General features: G+C 41.7%; 2 protein-coding genes and 1 long non-coding RNA gene across 6 annotated transcripts; 1 reads left to right on the forward strand and 2 right to left on the reverse strand.

Annotated features, from left to right (window-relative positions):
- The first annotated feature begins 1,074 nt into the window (after positions 1–1,074).
- Positions 1,075–3,009, forward strand: LOC308373902. Its single transcript, XR_013968859.1, has 3 exons — positions 1,075–1,205; positions 1,872–1,993; positions 2,874–3,009. It is a non-coding gene; the product is annotated as an uncharacterized lncRNA (long non-coding RNA).
- Positions 3,010–4,342: 1,333 nt separating this feature from the next.
- On the reverse strand, positions 4,343–10,852 carry zbtb8os (zinc finger and BTB domain containing 8 opposite strand). The gene is made up of 7 exons (XM_080850788.1): positions 10,724–10,852; positions 9,348–9,372; positions 8,802–8,923; positions 8,377–8,459; positions 8,024–8,076; positions 6,988–7,024; positions 4,343–4,835 (listed from the first exon to the last, which is right to left on the reverse strand). The coding sequence occupies exons 1-7, from the start codon at positions 10,803–10,805 to the stop codon at positions 4,752–4,754; spliced, it is 486 nt and encodes a 161-aa protein (XP_080706914.1). The 5' UTR covers positions 10,806–10,852; the 3' UTR covers positions 4,343–4,751.
- A 505-nt stretch (positions 10,853–11,357) lies between these two features.
- On the reverse strand, positions 11,358–15,915 carry LOC308374855 (syncoilin-like). 4 transcript variants are annotated; one of them, XM_080850804.1, is made up of 7 exons: positions 15,752–15,915; positions 15,232–15,392; positions 14,080–15,114; positions 13,342–13,544; positions 12,468–12,675; positions 12,089–12,213; positions 11,358–11,725 (listed from the first exon to the last, which is right to left on the reverse strand). In XM_080850804.1, exons 2-7 carry the CDS (start codon positions 15,379–15,381, stop codon positions 11,665–11,667), a joined length of 1,782 nt encoding a protein of 593 aa, XP_080706930.1. In that variant the 5' UTR covers positions 15,382–15,392; positions 15,752–15,915; the 3' UTR covers positions 11,358–11,664. The 4 variants fall into 4 exon arrangements, with proteins under 4 accessions (XP_080706930.1, XP_080706931.1, XP_080706929.1 ...); XM_080850805.1 differs by having other exon boundaries at positions 11,359–11,725; positions 15,268–15,392; XM_080850803.1 differs by having other exon boundaries at positions 11,360–11,725; positions 15,220–15,392.
- Between the last annotated feature and the right edge of the window lie 4,374 nt (positions 15,916–20,289).

Below are 20,289 nucleotides of genomic sequence, written 5' to 3' on the forward strand. Positions count from 1 at the left end.
AAGGTACCCTGAGAGATTAGAGGGACACGTCGTTTTTGTTCGCATTTCCAAACCCCAAAACATAGGAGGAAAGTTGCCAGTTGTGGATTAAACAGTGTGGGAGACACCACTCCCAACTCAATATATCGCAAAATACACATATGTCTGCTCCAAAATAAATGAAGCTGCTTGCAGTTAGCTAGCTATCTATCGCTAGTTATGATGACTAACTATCTTGTTGAGAGAACATCCCCTAAAAGTTGTGGTTCATGGCAACTAGTATTATTACCATCAGAAGTACATAACTAGTCTCTCCAACAAATGTGTTAATGTTAAAATCAAAATGTTAATGTTACTGTCAAAATGCTGATGTTACTGTTCGAAAAATTGCAGTCTGAGCTATCCTCCTAGCTACTAGCGATAGCAAACGCCACCTATTTGCCAGGAGCTCAACACACTACATCAATGTTGAACAAAACGTCCCAAAAGGCCATTAATAACTTTTTATATTTAAATCTTTGTAGAATTTTGTGAATGGGAAGCCTACTCCTGAGTATCCCATGGTATGCATAAGCACAACCTGAGAGCAATAACATGGCGATCTGATACAAAGCCATTAAATCAGTATCATCAAGGCTCTGGATTGATTGCAAAAGGTCTGAACGTCAGTTTCCACGTCAGTTTCCACGCCTACTGGCCTCCTCTCATTATCATATTGGGAACAACGAATGAATGAATAAATAAATAAATGAATGAATGAATGAATGAATGAATGAATAAATACATACGTAAATGTAAATTATAAGTAACTATTGATTGACAATTGTGCATTAATTAATACATTTATCCATTTATTTCTGTCTAAATGCATGGATGTGGACATTTATTTATTTATTCATTCATTTGTAAATATGGCAGGTTTGGTCCTCCATACACCCTATACCATTAAAATGAATATAAAGATAATGCTTAGTGAAGACAAATACCATACAACAGTAATCCTTGGCAGAATGTCACGGCTCTCCCTCTGTGTCCTACGAGCACTCGTATCTTCTCATAGTTTGTCTGCATTCAACAGCATACTACTCGGAGCCCCAGCTGAGGATTGAAGTCGGGCTCCACAACACAAGTGTCTGGTTTGAAAGTGAGGGGTTCCCGAAAGCTGAGGTCCAGTGGCTGGGGCCACAGGAACAAGAGCTAGAACATCAGTCTGAATTCATATACAGGTATATCAACTTTGGATTTAACTGAAGGGATATAATCACAGACGTTTATTTGATGTCTGTGAGCAATTGTTCAGTCTGTCATTTGTGAGCTGTGAAGTGTGATGACATTCTATTCGTTGTGATCCAGCATTGTCCTCTCATTACGGGGCATAATTGCATTCCATTATAAACTGACACCGAATATAGTTGTTGTTTTTTTCAAATCGGTATGCACTGCTGAGAACACCACAATATTGGAGCATTTTATTTGGTGTCATGAAGGATTCATTCAAAATTTGACCTTAAAACGGCAGGAGACTTAAGGAATATAAACCAAAGGAAAACACTTTCCATTAACAATTTAATTGGGTAGCTGGATGTAAGCTAGGCTAGGCTTTTGACTATGAACACACATTCTTGGCCCATTGGAACTACAGCTGAACAAACGCTACTTATTTTTCATGTTACATTTTCTGGGGGTCAGTGTTGAAATGGTTGCAATGGGAAGAACAGTCCCTCGAGAAACAAAGTGTCTGAGTGTCTTCAACCTCACTATTGTTATGTTATAGCTATGAATGAAACCTGTTAGAATCCAGCTGTATGTTGTACATTAAGTTCCACCCATACTGCCTTGCATCGCCTACCTTTTGCAGTGGTTAACCTGTTGTTATGTTCACTCCCTGACAGGAACGGTGTCTTTTATCTAAGAACCTCTTATGTGGTTCAGGACCATGGAGCAAACCTTACATTAAGACTGTCTAATCAACCTTTGGATCAACTACTGGTGAGGAGAGTACAGTTCAATCAGGGTGTGTATTATCCCATTCATTCGTGTTTTCCAGTGTTTTCAATTACTTTGAGCATATCTGTTGGAAGGGCTGGGTTCAACATGTTTATGTTTGGCATGAGTTATACTCTTTTACTTCTCAGAGCTAGTATCTATCCATCCATCTCAGTCTGAAATACCCAGACCGCAGGTTCAATGCCTTTGAGAGATCACCACAACAAAGGCTTTTGTGTTTGACTGGTACCTAAGCCAACCCCAAACAAGCTCTAATCAACATGAGATAGTATTTTGTCAATACCATAATGTCACGTCACTTCAATGTATGTGTGAGTGAGTGAGTGGGTGGCCAGGTGCATGTTACAACTCATCTCTGTTGGCTACAATGCAAAAGGAAAAATGTCACCACGGACATCTTTTCAAAAGATATTCTACAACTTACAGAAGAGTGCTTTCTCTGTGTGTGTTTTTGAGAGATGTTGTAAAGAAGTAATATACATTATATACTTGGAATGCATAACACAATGAAATGGTTACAGTGCTTTGATCGCTAATTTTATTCACCTATTTTTAGTCCTCGAGTTGTGGAATTTAGTTCATCTTAGCATGAGGCAAATTCTAGAACACGTTTAGAACGAGCCAGATGGCTGACTGTTTAACAAAGAATCACTGTGACATTGTCTGAACAATACAGAAAGGATGTTTTGTCTGGGAGTCTGGGAATATAGCGTGCTAGATTTCAGTGGTTGACATCACCATTTGTCATTGTGTTTCGTACATGGTTAAACATTGCCCTTCCTCTATAATTAGTGGTTTCATCAATCAGTCAAGCCTAGAATAAAACATGTTATGAGCCATAATTACAGATTTTGGTTGATAATGAACATCCCTGTGCTTGTTTTCAGGGCAAGGCACCACCAGCACAAGAAATGACAACAGCACTGTCACTGCACTCTCCTGCACTTGTGTCATCCTTGGCCTTGTGTGCGCGGCCCTGCTATTTCACAATTTTAGAAATCACAGAAAACATACAAAATCAAAACCTGGGTCAGGACACAAAGCTGTTTACAATTTGGAACAGAATGGGGCAGAACACTCATCATGCAACCAAGAGTCCTGATTCATGGGGGTGGAGAAAGATCAAACTGATAATATTAAGTCTATGACATCATACTGGATTATTGCCTCACTTTGTCTTTTTACTTCCGTGGAGCATGTGTAAACTTGTGTGGCTGAGGATTCCTAACATGTATTCAACATGAGTTCATGTATGACAGTGATTAGTAGGCTAGTTTATCCTATATTATATTTTTTGTTGTGCATGACAGTGCAGTTTATGGTATTTCTCATTCGTTAGTGTTATGACTTTTGAAAGCCTAAGGCTAAGTGCTAAGGATGAGTATGAGGATATGAAATGAGGCGAAGTGACAACTGAAACTATGACCACATTTTACATCTATGTTGGCGCTGATACCTCTCATGTTACAGTGACATTTCACAAAGGGAGCTGCTTTGACAATAACAAAAAAAAAATGTATAGTCCAAAGTCTGACTTTATTCAAATAGAAGGGGAAGCACAAGCCATTTACTTCCGAAAAATAATGTATGGGCTATCATTTCAAGTAAAAAAAAATCTCTACATTTCAGATATATTCAAGTCATTTGAGAATGTGGTGACGAAAGTGTTTTCTTGCTAACAATTCAAGTTTTATAGTTGATTTTAATAAATATGTATCAGTGTACAAATCGATTAAAACCACTGCAATCATACACATATACATTATAAAATGACTTTTGAAAGCCTAAGGCTAAGTGCTGAGGATGAGTAAAGATATGAAACGAGAATGTTAAATAGAGGTCATTTACAGGTTACATTTAATTGTCAACTGACACTCAAGGGGCAACAACTTCACATAGTGAGCAAAGTCTTTGCATGAAGTAAAGCTAATTTAATAGCTAGGCAAAATCATTTCGCCAATTAAAAGGCACCCAGTGCAACTTTCGAGGCTTAAAAAAAGACTAGAAATTGAATGTTTATTTTTCATTGAATGTTTATAGGCTATAAAGTTGCACTGGGTGCCTTTAATGCCACAAGTAAGTTCGTAACTGAAAGCATGGGTGAGGTCTCAGTGCTCTTTGTTCAGACTTGGTTTGTTGAAATTGGGGCCCAAGGAGCATAAATCTGTCAGTTCGAGAGAACAACCCTAGCCCAACCGTCGCCTTCAAATCTGATACCTATGGCTTCATACCTTTCATGCAAAGGTGACATTTCACAAAGGAAACAAGGGAACTGCTTTGACTATAACAAAATAATGCTTGTAGTCCAAAGTCTGTTTGACTTTATTCATAGAAGGGGAACCACAAGTCATTTTCTTCCAAAAAATAATTTATTGGCTCTCATTTCAAGTAAAAAAAAAACATTTTCACACAATTATCCAAGTAATTTGCGGTCCTGCTCAAAATGAAAGTTTTGAATATAAAATAAATGATTTGAATAAATATTGATCAGTGTACAAATCAATTAAAACCAATGCAATGATACACCTAGTTGTCCTGTCTTAGTATTATTTAAACAATTATGAGGTATTCCAAAGTATCAGAATATGAAGAAATGTTGAAACATATACATCATGTTGGAACCATGTTTGCCAAGTCAGATTAAACTCCTCTCAGCACCTCTCATGTTGCTTCTGCAGGGGCACTTTCTGTGCTTGTTACAGAGTAGGCTATGAACATGTACGTTTGTGGTTTCTTGGTAGTTGATTCCTTAATTCCCCCTGTCCTCAGATGTCAATGATGACAAAGATCTCTGGTTTGTCTTCATGAACTTGCATGGCTGAATATGTAATGGCCTTGACCTCGGTTCCCTGAGGATAGTGAAAAGATGTGAAGTCAGCCCAGATGGTTAAACAGTGGTTAAACAGTTCCCATTATATATATCGTATATATTCGTGTCACTGCCCTTTATAGCTTCTGTGATTCGCACCCTTACTGTGTAGTGTGCCGTGCCATCCCTTTAATGCAGCCTAGAGCTATGGTACGTCTCTCACAATGTAGAAAATAGCAAACGGATCAGAGAAGGGTGAGTTTGAGTGAGGCACACTTTACAGAGTGTATCTAGAAAGCGTCCTACCCTAAGTATAACTCAAATATGTAGCACATTTCTGAGTGTATGTTTCACAAACAAAAGTATTTTTTAATGTATATAATATGAACATTAAGATCTGTGCATGAGAAATTACATGGCAAATTTCAACACCAGGTCCTGGTCCAAAATCTGGTGTCCATGCGGACTTGTGTGTGTTAACTGTGCATGTGCCTGCAAGTTTTAAAGCACTGGCTAAGAGCCAAGAGGAAACTAAATCCATTTAGGCTATTTGTTCATTCATCCAAAGTACGGATGCAATTATTGTTATTAGTTTGCTTCATGGGAATTAAACTACAGGAGATCCGCTGATAAAATGTGTTGAATTTCTCACGCTTCCTGAATAGATAAGAAGCTGATAAGATATGGCACTCAGTAGAGCGCATGCCTCTGCCAGTGACCATCAATAGGGAGTCTGTTGGACTAGTAAGTAATAACTTATTAGACGTCTTGTGTTCCCAGGCCCGGTCCTTCCTACAGGCGACATAGGCGGTTGTCTAGGAAGGCGCCAAAACCTGCGCCCAGCAAGAATAAATAAATAATTCTTATAATTTTTTTTTTTTTTTTGCTGGGCAGTATTTTGCTCTCCCTTCTATATCTCCAACCAATATTTTGACATTCAAAAAATAAATATAACATAAGAGAAAAATTAGCCAAAAATCGAACGAGGAAGGGGTAGGTAGCTCCTTGGTGTTGTCAGAACATGCTAGCACATTGAGGGGTATGGTTTGAGTGTGTGTGTCCAAGCAACGTCAACAAAAGAAACTATGAAGAGGCCAAAAGCCATCCGGGGCGAAATTCAAACAGAAAAGAAAGGAAGACGAAGAGAAACGTGCCAGGGAAAAAGGTAAATCCTTAAATCCTGTTCTTAGCCAAGAATGAATCCTAGATAAGAAAACTTTCATGAATGCCAGAATTGCCACGGGCACTTTAGTGGAGTTAAGAAGAAAAGATGTACCTTATCATTGAAAGCCTTCTACTTCCTGTCACATAGTTTTTTAAGGATTTTACAGAGGCAGGTATATCAAAAATAATATGTCCATTCATTATATATTATACAAAAAAGACATTATTAAAATATTGAGGGCCAGCCAGATTAAGCCAATAGCTAGTGCAACAACACTACAAATATCTTACTCGTTGCATAGCACACCCATTAAGGAAGACAAACACGGCAACTTGTCAAGTGAGGAATACTGGTGAAAATCCAAGTATTGTATTGTCAACTTTAGCAAATGGATTGTATGTGATCTTGCTAACGCTAGCTAGCCAGTGACGTATGACGTTCCTTGTTATAGCCATTCAGTCGAAACTCTCATCAGGCTATCTTTAGCAAAACATTGCGCAAGTTGAGCTGTACCGCAATTTGCGTCATTTTCGTTGCGTCATGAAATTTAAATTTGAGTCATGTTAACAACGTTAGTTTTGGTGCATTCCGCTTGCTTGATGTTTTTCTGTGTTAGGAAAGTTGTTCACGAATGTTTTGACTGTAAAGTTGCTAGGATATGTAACATAACACTTACTGGACGACTACGATATCAACGAAAACAGTGTCTTGGTTCTTATTTCGTTGCTGCAATTACCGCTAGTCATTGGGTGCGTCTTTAAGAGTGGGTGTTAGCCGTTATGAAAGATCAACAGCAGCAGTTCTAAAGAAGACTAGTGTCAGTATTCCCCTCATATATCACCTGCGGGTTTACGCATTTTTTGTGCCCTTGTCATTAGTGTGTCATTTTGGGAGTATCCCAACCAAGGCCCTGTTTTCCACTGAGAGAGATGAGAGGTATGCTGCAGAGAGAGAGGGATGAAGGGATGGATAGAGGGAGAGAGATGAAGGGATGGACAGAGAGAGAGATGAAAGGTATGCAGCCCACCTGTGGATGCTTGGGAAGCCTGAACTCCTCACCCCACCTACAGATAAGAGGGAAAACATGGAAGTCACAACATGTGGCACACTTTCTGAAGATGTTCTTGTGAAAAACACCAACTGGGTGACTACACTGTCATATGCATCATCGAGGGGCCTCAAATCTCGAACCACATTGAAGAGGAAGGGTGGTTAGGAAGCTATGAAAGGAATGTTGTACACCCACATAAAGCCAAACCGTCACACTGATCACTGAACAATGGTGGCTCTCACATGTCTGTCTCCGTCAAGGGTTTGCAAAATATTGATATAAATCATGGTTGGCAAATGATTCATCTAAAATGACTGAGACTACTTTTAATGAGCCGCCATGTAACAATATCTGTGACAAGGCCAGCCACAAAATAAGAAGGAAGTCTTTCACACATCATGGCATGTTTAGAGGGAGGCGGTGAGTTTCATGAGAACCTGGCTCTGGAACTGAGAAATCTTGCTTAGAGTATTTGCACTTGATCTTTCTAATGTGCTGTTGTGTGAATAAACTGAGCCTCTTGTGTCTAAGAAGTCTGTCTGTTATCGTGAGAAATGGGCTCCTGTCTGTGTTGGTTGGCTCTGGAGCGAGAATGTGAACACTCACCCAATGTTGTATTAATCTCACTAGCCAGCAGGAAATAAACTGAGTTCCACAACTGGGTAAAAAACCGACCTTTTACTAGCAGAAATCTCTCGTCACTTGGACGTGCAACTCGCTGTGCACTTTGGGATATGTATTAACATACAAACTTACTGCATGATCAAACAACAGTATGTATAAAACAATCAATCAATCCCATTGATAAGGCAATTATGCATATTTAAATACATCCAATATAAATTCCCTTTCGCTTACCTTAACTTCAATTAACTCAGTATTAAAATAATTAACTAAAAGTCCATCAAATGTAAACTAAACACTTAAAGTTACAACATTCTGTGTCTGTTATCGTGAGAAATGGGCTCCTGCCTGTGTTGGTTGGCTCTGGAGCGAGAATGTGAACACTTACCCAATGGAGCGGATTCTGAAGCGCATTCTGTCTATGTGTAGGACCTTGACTTCCTAGGAAGGATACGGACTGTGATTAGCTTCATGAGGAATTGAAAACAGATAAACACTCCAAGTCACACACTAAATGTTAGTTCAGTTAGGATGTCACTGTCAACTCAAAATAATATTTACACTTGGCAGTTTTAAGCTTTTAAAAATATTTTGGTCTTTACCTCATGACCACACCACAATTACTATGTTATTCCTTAAACAAATGATCTCAGGCAACCTGTCTACAATCAACCGGTGACGTACTTCAAACAAAAACAAACAGCCCAATGACATTAAAGAGAGAAAAGTATGAGGCCATACCCTTGGGATGAAGAAAAGATCGGCACTAAATTTATACAGCCAGTCATCTAAAAAATGGAACAGAAGCGACTCTAGGTCATCCCCTGTGAGGAGAGATGACAGCAGTGTTAATTATGTTTGTTACAGATATAATGAAAACCATCCTCATAAAACTTGAAAATGTGAGGACTGATGTATCTTTTGTGGTAATAATGAGTATGCTTAAGTTTTTAGAATTGACTAAGCCCATTGTATGTAACACAAACACCACATCAATATGATCTACAATATTACATGAATGTTATTTATCACAGGCTTACTACAATTCAGCAGTTTGTCTTACACAAGGAAGCAGTCAACCAACAAAGCTATTCTCTATTGACGAAGGTTCTATCTACAAGAATTTGGCGCCCTCTAGTGGTCAACAAGCTCAGTCACAGACTCACCCTCAGACTCTACCTCCACGGTATCAAGTGGCTCTACTGTCTCCGTGTCGGTCATATAGCCAAACATCGCCATGGCAGACTGCTCAAACGCCTCCTCCAGGGAATCACCCCAGGAGTGAAGTCTGGGGGGAAACAGAGAACACTAAAGATGGGTGTCACTTTCTGATAATAGAATAGAATAGAATAGACTTTATTTGTCATTGTGCATTAGATAGACAACGAAACTGCAGTTGTGCTGGGTGGAGGGTAGGAGGGTAGTGTGATTATTAAGTTCTGTGATGCCCTGGGGATGAAACTGTTCTGCAGTCTGGAGGTGCGGGCTGTAGTGGCCCGGTAGTAATGGTATTATAAGGACACTAAATAGCCACCTTCAACTGTACTGCATCAGCGCTAATTCAAAAGGTGCAAAGAAGAAATTAAAAAGTGGTTTAACATGTAAATATTATTCAGTTGCGAGTTATCCAGCTGCTTTTACTTCTCTTTGAGAACAGTAGCCTACAGAAATGTACCAGGTTTCATCAGGTATAAGTGACAATGCCTACTTACTGTACATCTGCGGTGTGGTCCAAATCTGCAAAACACAAAAATAGCACAACTTATGTTACGAATTAGGCTTTTAAACTGCCTATGATTTCAACTCACCTGTGGTTTCCTAATAGCTAATTTTTTTTATAAAGCTTACCGAACAAGAGCAATAGATTTTGGAAGGCTTAAACCGTTTGGAACATTTTGAAAGGTTGGTTCCCAGCTGGAACCAAAAGATAACTCTGTTTTTCCAGTCTGAACCGAGACGACATTTGTGGGTGTCAAAGCATATGTCATATAAGCCATTCCACTTTTTCCACACTTTTTGATGTGGACTGAGATATCTATTTTTCAAAAAAATGAGAATGAGAATCTCATTCATTTCACCCAGCGATAGGAACGCTACCACCAGAAGGCAACTTGATTACTTTCCTTTCCCCTAATCTTAAATCAATAAGCGTGGCGTGCAAATGTGGAGAGAAATCATATATTTACCAGGGTGCCCAAAATGTATATTTTATCCTGATCGATTTCCTTTTCCCATTCAGGAGCATCCCAAAGTTTTCACCCATATATCTTGGACATTCCTGTGTCCTAACTTAGGAATTTCTATGTCTATGATCACACCGTACCCCTTCATTAAAGGGAAACGTGAGTTTTTCAACCTGAGCCACATTTAAATCTTTTTGGGTCAAAATTTGAACAGGGACAAAACCCATTGTAGCACCCCATTCAGTGCCTGTGTAGTTGATTATCGCAGGGAAGCAATGAGCACTCCAACAGTGCTCCACACAGTACCTGACTACCGACTACCATAGACATATAGAGATATACATATGATATGTCTATGCCGACTACAGGCACTGAATGGGGTGGTACATTGGAAACCGGAAGAGGAGAAAGGTAAAACACTGACCGTACAAACAGGTAAACAGACTCAGGTATATCTCCGTATATATATTTTTCATGTTGTGAGACGCTTGAAATAACATTACAAGCCTTTTCATACCAGTTAATAATTCTACTTCACATCCTTCCTTGACCTCGTGACGTATTCAATCAAGGAAAATTGTTTAGGAAAAGACGATAGGACGGACTATTCGACCGCAGCCCCAGTCTGGAAAAGGGACCGTAAACTCACTTCTTGGCTTATAAATAGGAACACGTATCATTATAATTGGTACAAACTGATATTACCACTCAGCTGCAACTGTATGAGTTGTATCTTTCAGCCAATAGTCACACTGTTACTAATAAAGATAAACAGTACTCTGAAACACGTGAAACCTACGCCACAAAGTTGCTAACTAGCTGTCGCTAGCAAGAGTAACGTAAGCGTTTAATAGGGGAAGTTGATACGCACATCTGTAGAAGGCCAGTCTCTTAGCGTAACTCACATTCATATTTCTTGTTGATAGGAGGATATTTGGACTTAGTTGCTATCTGCTCTTCAGTAAGATCCAGTTCACGATCAGTCATTGTAAGTACTTGTTACAGGTTCACGTTGTCAGATAACAGTGGTTGCGCAGTTGCCGAGGATGTGATCATCTATGTTTTGACCTCAGTTTTCAAAGTAAAAGTCAGTTTTCTGTTTTCTCCAGCTGCACTAATTTCAAATTGTTTGGTTCTGCTGTCCATTGAGCAGGCACCTACAAAATTGCATACGTACTTTTTATTTCGAAAATATTTGTTATATTAATTATACTTTGACTTGTAGCAGAGCTTCTTCTTTGACAATTACTTGTATTTCTTCTTGGGTATGGAGATCATATACATAGCCTAGATACTGTATGTCTATGATGGAGATTGTGTATTCCACAGCAACACCTCCAATCACCAAGAAGTCAGTTAGAGTGATGGGTGGTGTCCGACCCATTATGATGGGGCCTTATGTCTGGGCCTTTTTTTTGTTCCAGTCCAGCCCTGCTAGATACAGAATTGTGTTTTCTGACAACACAAAGTGCATAATGTACCCTTCAGACCTGAGATGCACAGTCCTTCCTATCATGTACAGGAGGCAGTGCTAAGAATTATAATCACAAGCATATTTCAATATACATAATTTAATAATATAATAATACAATTAATAACAATAAAACATCAGATTTATATAGCCCTTTACATTAAAATCTTTTGTTTGGCAAAGTGCTCTGCAGGTTATGACTTTGTGATCAACAAAAGACTATTTACAATGTATTCATGTTGAAACATCGCCAATACAATCATACAGCAGGTTAGGCCCTAGCTGCCTTTTATTGAAGTCACTGCCATTTTGTCATGTATTGATTACATGATAATAACTGGCACCTGGGTAAACTCATATTCCAGTAATGACTGGTCACAGGTCTTCTGTTCCACCACTGGCTCTGTCCGTATTCTCACTGATACTAATGCTACACCTGTGTAGAAAAGGCATGTCTTGGTTAAACACATTAAAATGCAAGGGTATCAGGGGGCACTTTGTACATCTAAAACAGTAATAACTGGATTTATAAAAACAAATTCATACCTTCCCACATGCCATTAAAAGTAAATGAAATGATGTAGAATGAAACTGAATATTCTTTCCCTTAACATTCTAATCCTGAAACCTCCCCAGTTTCAGAATGCAACTAAGCAACACAAAGTCACATGTTTATGTTTATTAATGATCCCCATTAGTTGTTACCCTGCTTTACAGGGAAGTGCATCTCTAACTAGATCACGAAAGGCATGCATTAAATGCATTAATGCGTTAGGTGTACTGAAATCAAGGTGGCTACCCATAAGACTGCAGCTCCAGTAGAAGGCTGTTCTTGAGCTGCTTCAGCTCTGTATTCGCCCTCCTCTGCATCTGGACCTCAGTCTTCAGTTCCCTCATACTCTCCTCCAGACAGGAGACCCTCTCCTGGAGAAGAATTCAAAGATTAAGAGTATTTGTTCATTCATTTATTCCTCCTATTAAAAAAAAAAAGATCCCAATATCCAATTGTGAGTGGTTTTTGCAAGACAATCAATCCACCAGAGCAAAATACACACAAATATATGTCATCCTTTTTACCTCGACATATCTGAGCCCTTCCACTGTCTTCCCTATTACCCTCTCTCTCTCTCTCTCTCTCCCCCCTCTCTTTCTCTCTCTCTCTCTCTCCCTCCTCATACCTTGTACCATGTGACTCCCTCCTCCCTGTCCTGCTCCATCAGGGCGATCTTCTGCTCCAGGCAGTGTCTTTGCAGTGTGAGCTTGTGCGTCTCCTCCTGTAGGGGTAGGAGACGAGTCTTCAGCTCCTCCGTGAGCCCCCTGCTCCTCCTCAGCACCTCCTCAGTGGTCTGTCTGTGTCTTAACAGAGCCAGCAGACGGGGCTCATACCTGTCACACACACATACAGAGAAATCTGTAGTGACGATAATTAGAAGTCATTATAGACTTATAGACTTTAATTAGAATTAGAATATAATTAGAAGTCATTATAGACGTATAGACTTTAATAATAATTGGAATTAGAATATAATTAGAAGTCATTATAGACTTATAGGTTTGAAAGCCATATTTTAATATGAAGAAAAGAGTGTAATCTTTCACCAGCTATAAATAACATTCAGCAATAGAGACAGTGATTCTGACTGAGCCTGCAAAATGTCTGGTATGCCAATTAAGAAAAGATCCCCTGCACACATCCAGAGTCTATTCAGGCTTTCACTTTATAAGGGCATTAGAATGCTTATTCATTATTATTCTTTAATTACGTGACATACATGATACAATATTCTACTGAGGACTCTGCCTTTGTAGGTGGTTCCCCAGTGATAGTTTGAGCCTAAACCTGGCCTAACTTCTATTTTCTGTCACAAGTAATGCACAATGTTGTATATGTTATATGTAAACACCCCACCCCCTGTGTACATGTTCTCCTTATGTGTATTGTTTTTGATTTTGTATTTATTGTGATTCATGTATGTATGTAAGTTAAGCTACTGGATGACCTTAATTTCCCTCGGGATCAATAAAGTATCCATCTATCATCTATCTATCTACCAGTCCTCCAGCATCTTCATATTGCCACGCGTGTAGCGACTGAAGTCATTAGAGAGGCGTCGGCAGTGAGAGAGGTCACTCATGGTACGAGGGCGTCTGCGTCTCCTTAGGTTGTTTCCCATACTATCCATTTGCTTTTTGTGATCCTCCCGAAGCTGGGCTGCCTCTTGTAAATGATCCAAGACGTCTGACTGGAGCTCCTCCTAGTGGCAAAAGTAGGTAAAACCACTCATCTCTGCCAGGGAACACTGATGGTACATGTTTTGTGTAATATGCTAAGAAAGAAGGTAAACGTTTAAAACATTACAATGTCAAATCAGCATTACCAGAAAAAAAAAAACTTGCAAAACTATACTTGTGGCACACACACACCACCACAAATGGATTACACAATACACTCAGTTACAAGTATAGGAATGCAGTTCTATTGGTTAATGTTGTCTTACATGTTTGAGGATGACTTTAGTGTGTATGTGGGGATGGTATCTCTGCTCTGGCATACCTGGAATGCACTTTTTTTCCCCTTTGTGTGAACTGTGTTACAGTATCTGACCTAACTTACCTCCTAGTAATCCTCGTAATCAGAAGGTTGCTAGTTTGATTCCCTGTCGAACTGTCCTTGAGCAAGCCACTGAACCCCTAATTGCTCCTGATGTGCAGTGTGCCATCAGTGTAAATGTAAGAAATGTGTATACATCCTTGTAAGTCGTCTGCTAAATGACTAAATGTAAATGTTACCTGCATGATGACAGACTGTGCCACCTCGTAGCGGAGTGCGGACAGCTCCACCTCACTCTGGATGCAGTTCCGGGTCACGCTGAACAGCTTCCTCTTCCCCTGCTGCATCTCCTCCTGCAGCCGGAGCAGCTGCAGCTGCGCCCGCGTGAGGTGGCCGTACGCCTGCACGAGCTCCGCCTGCAGCGTCTGCACCGCCTGCATCATGGGCTGCTCCAGCTGCAGCAGCTCGCGCACCAACGCATCCCGCCTGCGCTCCAGGGCACCCACCTCCTCCAGGCACACCTCGAAATGAGCGCTCACCTCCTCCGCCACTGCCCACTGGAGCGGAGGAGGAGTCTGTGCGGGCAGAGGCGCAGAGCAGACCTCAGATATGCATACAGCTGGAGGAGCAGAAGACTGTGCGGGTATAGGGGGGCATGTCTGGGATGGGTGAGAAGCAGGCATCTGCCTGGCTAAAGAAGGGGATGCCTGGAGAGGATCGGACACAGCTACTGTTTGGGTTAGGTGAGGAGCACGTACCTGTCCAACGGTATTTACAGGTGAAGAAGCACAAGTCTGTGCTGGGATGGGAGTTAACATGCATGCTGGGTGGAGGGGAGGTGGAGAAGGAGAGCACTGCAATGGGAGATGAGGAGTCAGTTGCTCCGTGAGTGAAGCTGAGGTTTGTGCAGGGACACAGGCAGAGGTTTGCATGGGCACTGGAGCCGTTGGTTCCACAGTGGTTGAAATGGGAGCCGTTGGTTCCGTAGAGGGTGAAATGGAAGCCGTTGGTTCTGTAGAGGGTGAAATGGAAGCCGTTGGTTCTGTAGAGGGTGAAATGGAAGCCGATGGTTCCATAAAGGGTGAAATGGAAGCCGATGGTTCCATAAAGGGTGAAATGGAAGCCGATGGTTCCATAAAGGGTGAAATGGAAGCCGATGGTTCCATAAAGGGTGAAATGGAAGCCGATGGTTCCATAAAGGGTGAAATGGAAGCCGATGGTTCCGTAGAGGGTGAAATGGAAGTCGATGGTTCCGTAGAGGGTGGAATGGAAGCCTGTGAAGAAGGAGCAGAAGTGACATTAGGCATCGTCTGGACAGGGGAGGTAGCACATGTCTCAACCAACAGAGAATGCACTGAGTCTGTGATGTTGACATGCACCTGGTCGCTCACTGTGATGTCCACTGTGTCCCCTGAGTCTGACCCTACCCCCTGAGTTGGCTGAGCCTCTCCTTCAAGCTCATTCCTCAAAGAAGGCATCTGTTCTCCAGCCTTTCGCTCCTGACACACGTCCAGGCTCATGGCTGTCTTCGCCGTCTCCATTTACTAGCAGGCTTGACGGTGAATAGAGGGAATTAGACTGAATAAGTCACAGCTACATCCACAGGTTCGGGATCGTTACAATTTCATAACAACCTCTCACTCTATACAAAAATTGTATTATGTGACTCTATAAAGGGAACCGATACCCTATACTCACAGACATCTAATCATCTATTAATTTACTAGCTCAATACAACTCCATGCTTCCCCACATCCCAGAAAACAATTAAATCAGTAGTAACTTGTGTCGAGGTGACAAGGACAAAACATTTTCTTTGCATACGGATACCAACAGAGTCAATGGTATAATACACAGAAACATCCCAATGGCATTAAAGATGTGTGGATTCAGCATGAGGCATACACTCACCCCTGGCACCTCTGGTCTGCTTTGTAGAAATAGCCTCACTTCTGTTCAGATCTGAATTAAATTTCCAGTTGGATCCTCTGGTCTGTGTCTGAAACAATCTTTAAGAAGTGTCTGTGGAGATACAGGGACTGCGGGACACACAGATATAGTGTTATCTTACCCCCTGTTTGTGTCTAGGACTGTGTGTATACACTGTGTGTATAAATAAATATTGAGGGAGGGGGAGAAATTCTATCCTCCACCACTGGGGAGGGCTCTTGCATATCTTTTCACTCCGTCTGAGTGCACTGCACCCTCTCTCTCCCTTTCCTTGTATCATTTAATTTAATCATATCATGACTTTTTCTCTCTTCTTGCATACTTTGTCTTTTTCTTTGAAAACTTTCACTTTGCCTTTCTCTTTCATGTGCTCCTACTCATTAACTCACCCATGGGGAGGTCAGGGTGAGTGTGTGTGAGAGAGAGAGGGGGAATGAGGAGTGCTGTCCCGGTGCCGAGGTATTTTTGGACTTATTTATAGTCATGTGGGTGAGAGTCTGGGCCCAGGAGACCTGGCTGTGTCTCTGCCTGTGATTCACCCTCACAAGAATATCCCAAAACCAGGATGAAAACAATCAGGCTCCTGTAAACTACACGTAGCAGGCTAGGACAAGTTGAATCAGAAGGACTATGGCAAAGGTTTGCCCACAGAACAAAAATCCAATACCACACTCAAATAACCACGTAACAGTTGACAAACCTGATTTTACGGCATATATTACTGAGACTTGTCAACATCAGTATGTCACAGACAATCATCTCAATTACCTTAAGTACCGCACACATGTAATTACTTGAATTTGCCACGTAATCAAATAATTTGACAACGGGAAACTGATACTGAGCAGTGGTCAATTAAAATCACGGCCCCTCTAGTTGACGGTTCAGCTTCCTCAATTGTTTTGAAATTCCCTCTAGGCGGCGCTGAATTACAAAAGTAGCCTACATCACAAAACCACGGAAAAGGAGACAGCCCCCCTCACCTGTGTGCATAGCTCCAGGTGAATAGTTTAAGATTGCTTCACTGAGTAGGAAACGAATATCAGCATGCGAATTACATCTAGCGCACACTGCAGGGTCCGGAAACGTTTCCCAGCCGAAGGAAATTAAGGAAACCCAAACGTGTGATATTTCTGTGTAAATGGACCTTCTGACGGAATGGTTTACCTGATGAATCTGACGGGACGTTAAGAAGACTTCAAAGAAACCGTGTCTTGAAGATAATTCGGATGGATTATAATTAGTTTAGAATGCAAACAACCTATCCCAGATACAAGGCGGAACGGAACTAACTTTTGAGGTATGTGAAGATGTTACTTGTAGGCTTGGCAAAATCAAGTCGCGAAAATAACAACTGATTGATCAACAATCGTTGATCGTTTTGGTGTGATGTTATTTAGTTGTTCTGCCGCAACGTTTATTTTAAGTTACCCATCCATTCCTTGCGTCACATTGTCCTGTGTGGTGTAAAACAGGAAAAGTTTATACTCCATGATAATAATTGGGCTGATGGACGCTGTTATTTGTTTGAGCGACAACAGATTCGATTTACTTAATAGTGGACAGGATTAGGAACAGGAATTTGGTGATGTTGGACTGCGAGGGCTCTGCAAGCCAGAAAGTTTCCTGTCTGGTGTTTCCAGTAAATTTAGCCTGAAGGCTTAGGTAGGCTGCTTACCAATGTACCTAGACATCTTTGGGGGAAGTATTGTTTTGGGAGATCGAGCACTCATCCCTACTACCTGACTTCGTGAGTTGAGCGTTAAGATTATTTATCCAACCCGGGCACTGGTTGTACATTAACCCGTGAGGTATCTCCATTCCTTCCTGAGGGCGCCTAGGCCACTCAAACATCTCCCTGATTCTAATACCAGACTTTGATCTCTGTGGTTCGAAAATGTCAGTTTAACCAATGATGGTCGGCACAACATGCCAATGTCGTTTCCCCATAGTATTTGACTGGTGTGATATCGTCCTTGACTTGGAGTTGTAGATGTGCCTGCTTTTAACCTTTAATCATACTAGTCATACCAGAAAGATACACAAAGGCTGGAATTGTTAAGCTGAAGTGATACTTTACCATGAGGATCCGTTTGACCAGAATGAATGAGTGTGTCAAAGTTCTCTCTGTTCTCATTCTTAAACAGGAAGATGATAGAGATGCAATACAGTACATTTGACTTACAAAATTGTGTACTTGTGAGTGTACTTAAAGGTACAGTGAGTAGTTTATAGTGGCATCTACTGGCAGGTACCTACCGTGGCCCTCAAGTGCCATAAAGAGGTGAAGAGCCCTATCTCGACACATTGTTTTGGCTTGTCTGTTCTGGGCTAGTGTGGAAACATGGCAGTGCAACATGGTGGACTCGAGAATAAGACCCGCTCCCTATGTACGAAGGGCTTATTCTAAGCAAACGAAAAACACAATGAATCGTAGTTACAGGTAAATGATACACTTATGACAATTATGAATACTGTTTTCCATTTTCTACTAATGGATGCCACTAAAAACTACACACTGTTCCTTTAAATATAGAAAGCGCAAGAGAAAGGACATTTGAATTTTCGGAATAGAACCTCTCTCTGTGTGAATGCTGTTTGTTAAGGGTGTGTCTTATCGTAACAATCATTCTGCCATGCAAGGGCTTGTTTCCGTGGAGATTCCTTGTGAGTTATATAATTTCAGGTGCTTGGCAGATCTTTGGGGGACTGGCACCACTAGCGGGCACACCACACACACACACACACACACACACACACACACACACACACACACACACACACCTGTTCACATTCACACTCCTGCATCCACACATCTGGTCTGATTCACATGCACTTGTTCATGGACATACTGCACACAACCCACGTCACACACTGTCAGTATACACACTCTCAATATACACACTCTCAATATACACACTGTCAGTATACACACTCTCAATATACACACTGTCAGTACACACACTCTCAGACGCCTCCAACTACATCAGCAGACAAACAGAACAAGCTGCAGGGCAACAGAAAGAGTCCCATGAGTGGCAAAGACACGTTGTGGTGGGGTGGTGATGTGTTCGTACCTGTTATGGGACAGTAACCTTCCATTGCTGTAATCCCCATGGTTACTGCTAAGCATGCTACTGTGCAAGAGGTATCTGAAACGAGGGAAAGGCTTTTAGAAACCATACAAAGAGCTTCATCCAAATCACCAGTACACCTTGATACAACTATGAAAACTATCAATAAACAAAAATGAGCTGCCAATACAGGTGGGATGAACACTTACAGTTTATCCTGCGGTGTGTGTATATGGCCGTGTGTGTGTGTGTCTGTGTGTGTGTGTCTGTGTGTGTGTGTGTGTGTGTGTGTGTGTGTGTGTGTCTGTGCGTGTGTGTGTCGTGATACACACCCCGCATATGAAAACCCATTCCCATTTCTTGTTCACCAGTACACCTTGATACAGTAAATGATCAACTACGAAAACTATCAATTAACAAAAATGAGCTGCCAATACAGGTGGGATGTACACTTACAGTTTATCCTGTGGTGGTTGTATATGGCCATGCGTGCGTGTGTGCCTGTGTGCCTGTGCCTGTGTGTGTGTCTGTGTGTCTCTGTGTGTCTCTGTGTGTGGTGTGTGTGTGTGAAAATACACACCCCACATATGAAAAACCCATTTCCAGTGAGGATAAGGGGGATGTTTACTTTTTTCCCCTTTGTTTGCCTCCTGTGCCCAGAGTGTTGGCCACACCCTGGCGAGGCTGGGTTCACACATCCATTCTTCCATTCCCTTCCTCTTCTCCCAGCCCACCGGCAGCAGCTACCTCGTGTGTGTGTGTGTGTGTGTGTGTGTGTGTGTGTGTGTGTGTGTGTGTGTGTGTCCACAGGCAGCAGCTACCTCCTGTCAACAAATGAAGCTGCCAGGATTTAGGCAGTGATTATTACCCTCTGCAACACTCATTATTACCCACTACAACAAGATTATTGATGTTAAAGAAATGTGTCTGGTTGTTTCACTCAGCTGGTTACATAGGGCTGGGGAGGGATACTTTAAGGGTTCGTCCCAACGATGCCAGAAAAATGGGATTTGATCATTTGGGCAGGAAAAGAAAGCGCCCCTTTGCTACCGTTTGTTGCGTTCTGTGTCAAACCAAAAAAGACAGAAGGATCAGTGCACCTGGGTATTAATTAATAGGGCTTCCACATTCCACCCACTGCCCTCACCTGCGACAGGTGTGAGTGCCCACATTCCACCCACTGCCCACACCTGAGGCAGGTGTGAGTGCCCACATTCCACCCACTGCCCACACCTGCGACAGGTGTGAGTGCCCACATTCTACCCACTGCCAGCACCTGCGACAGGTGTGAGTGCCCACATTCAACACACTGCCAGCACCTGCGACAGGTGTGAGTGCCCACATTCAACACACTGCCCACACCTGCGACAGGTGTGAGTGCCCACACTCCACCCACTGCCCACACCTGCGACAGGTGTGAGTGCC

The sequence above is a fragment of the Sprattus sprattus genome, assembly GCF_963457725.1.
Source record: "Sprattus sprattus genome assembly, chromosome: 13".
NCBI classification, from domain to species: Eukaryota; Metazoa; Chordata; class Actinopteri; order Clupeiformes; family Clupeidae; genus Sprattus; species Sprattus sprattus.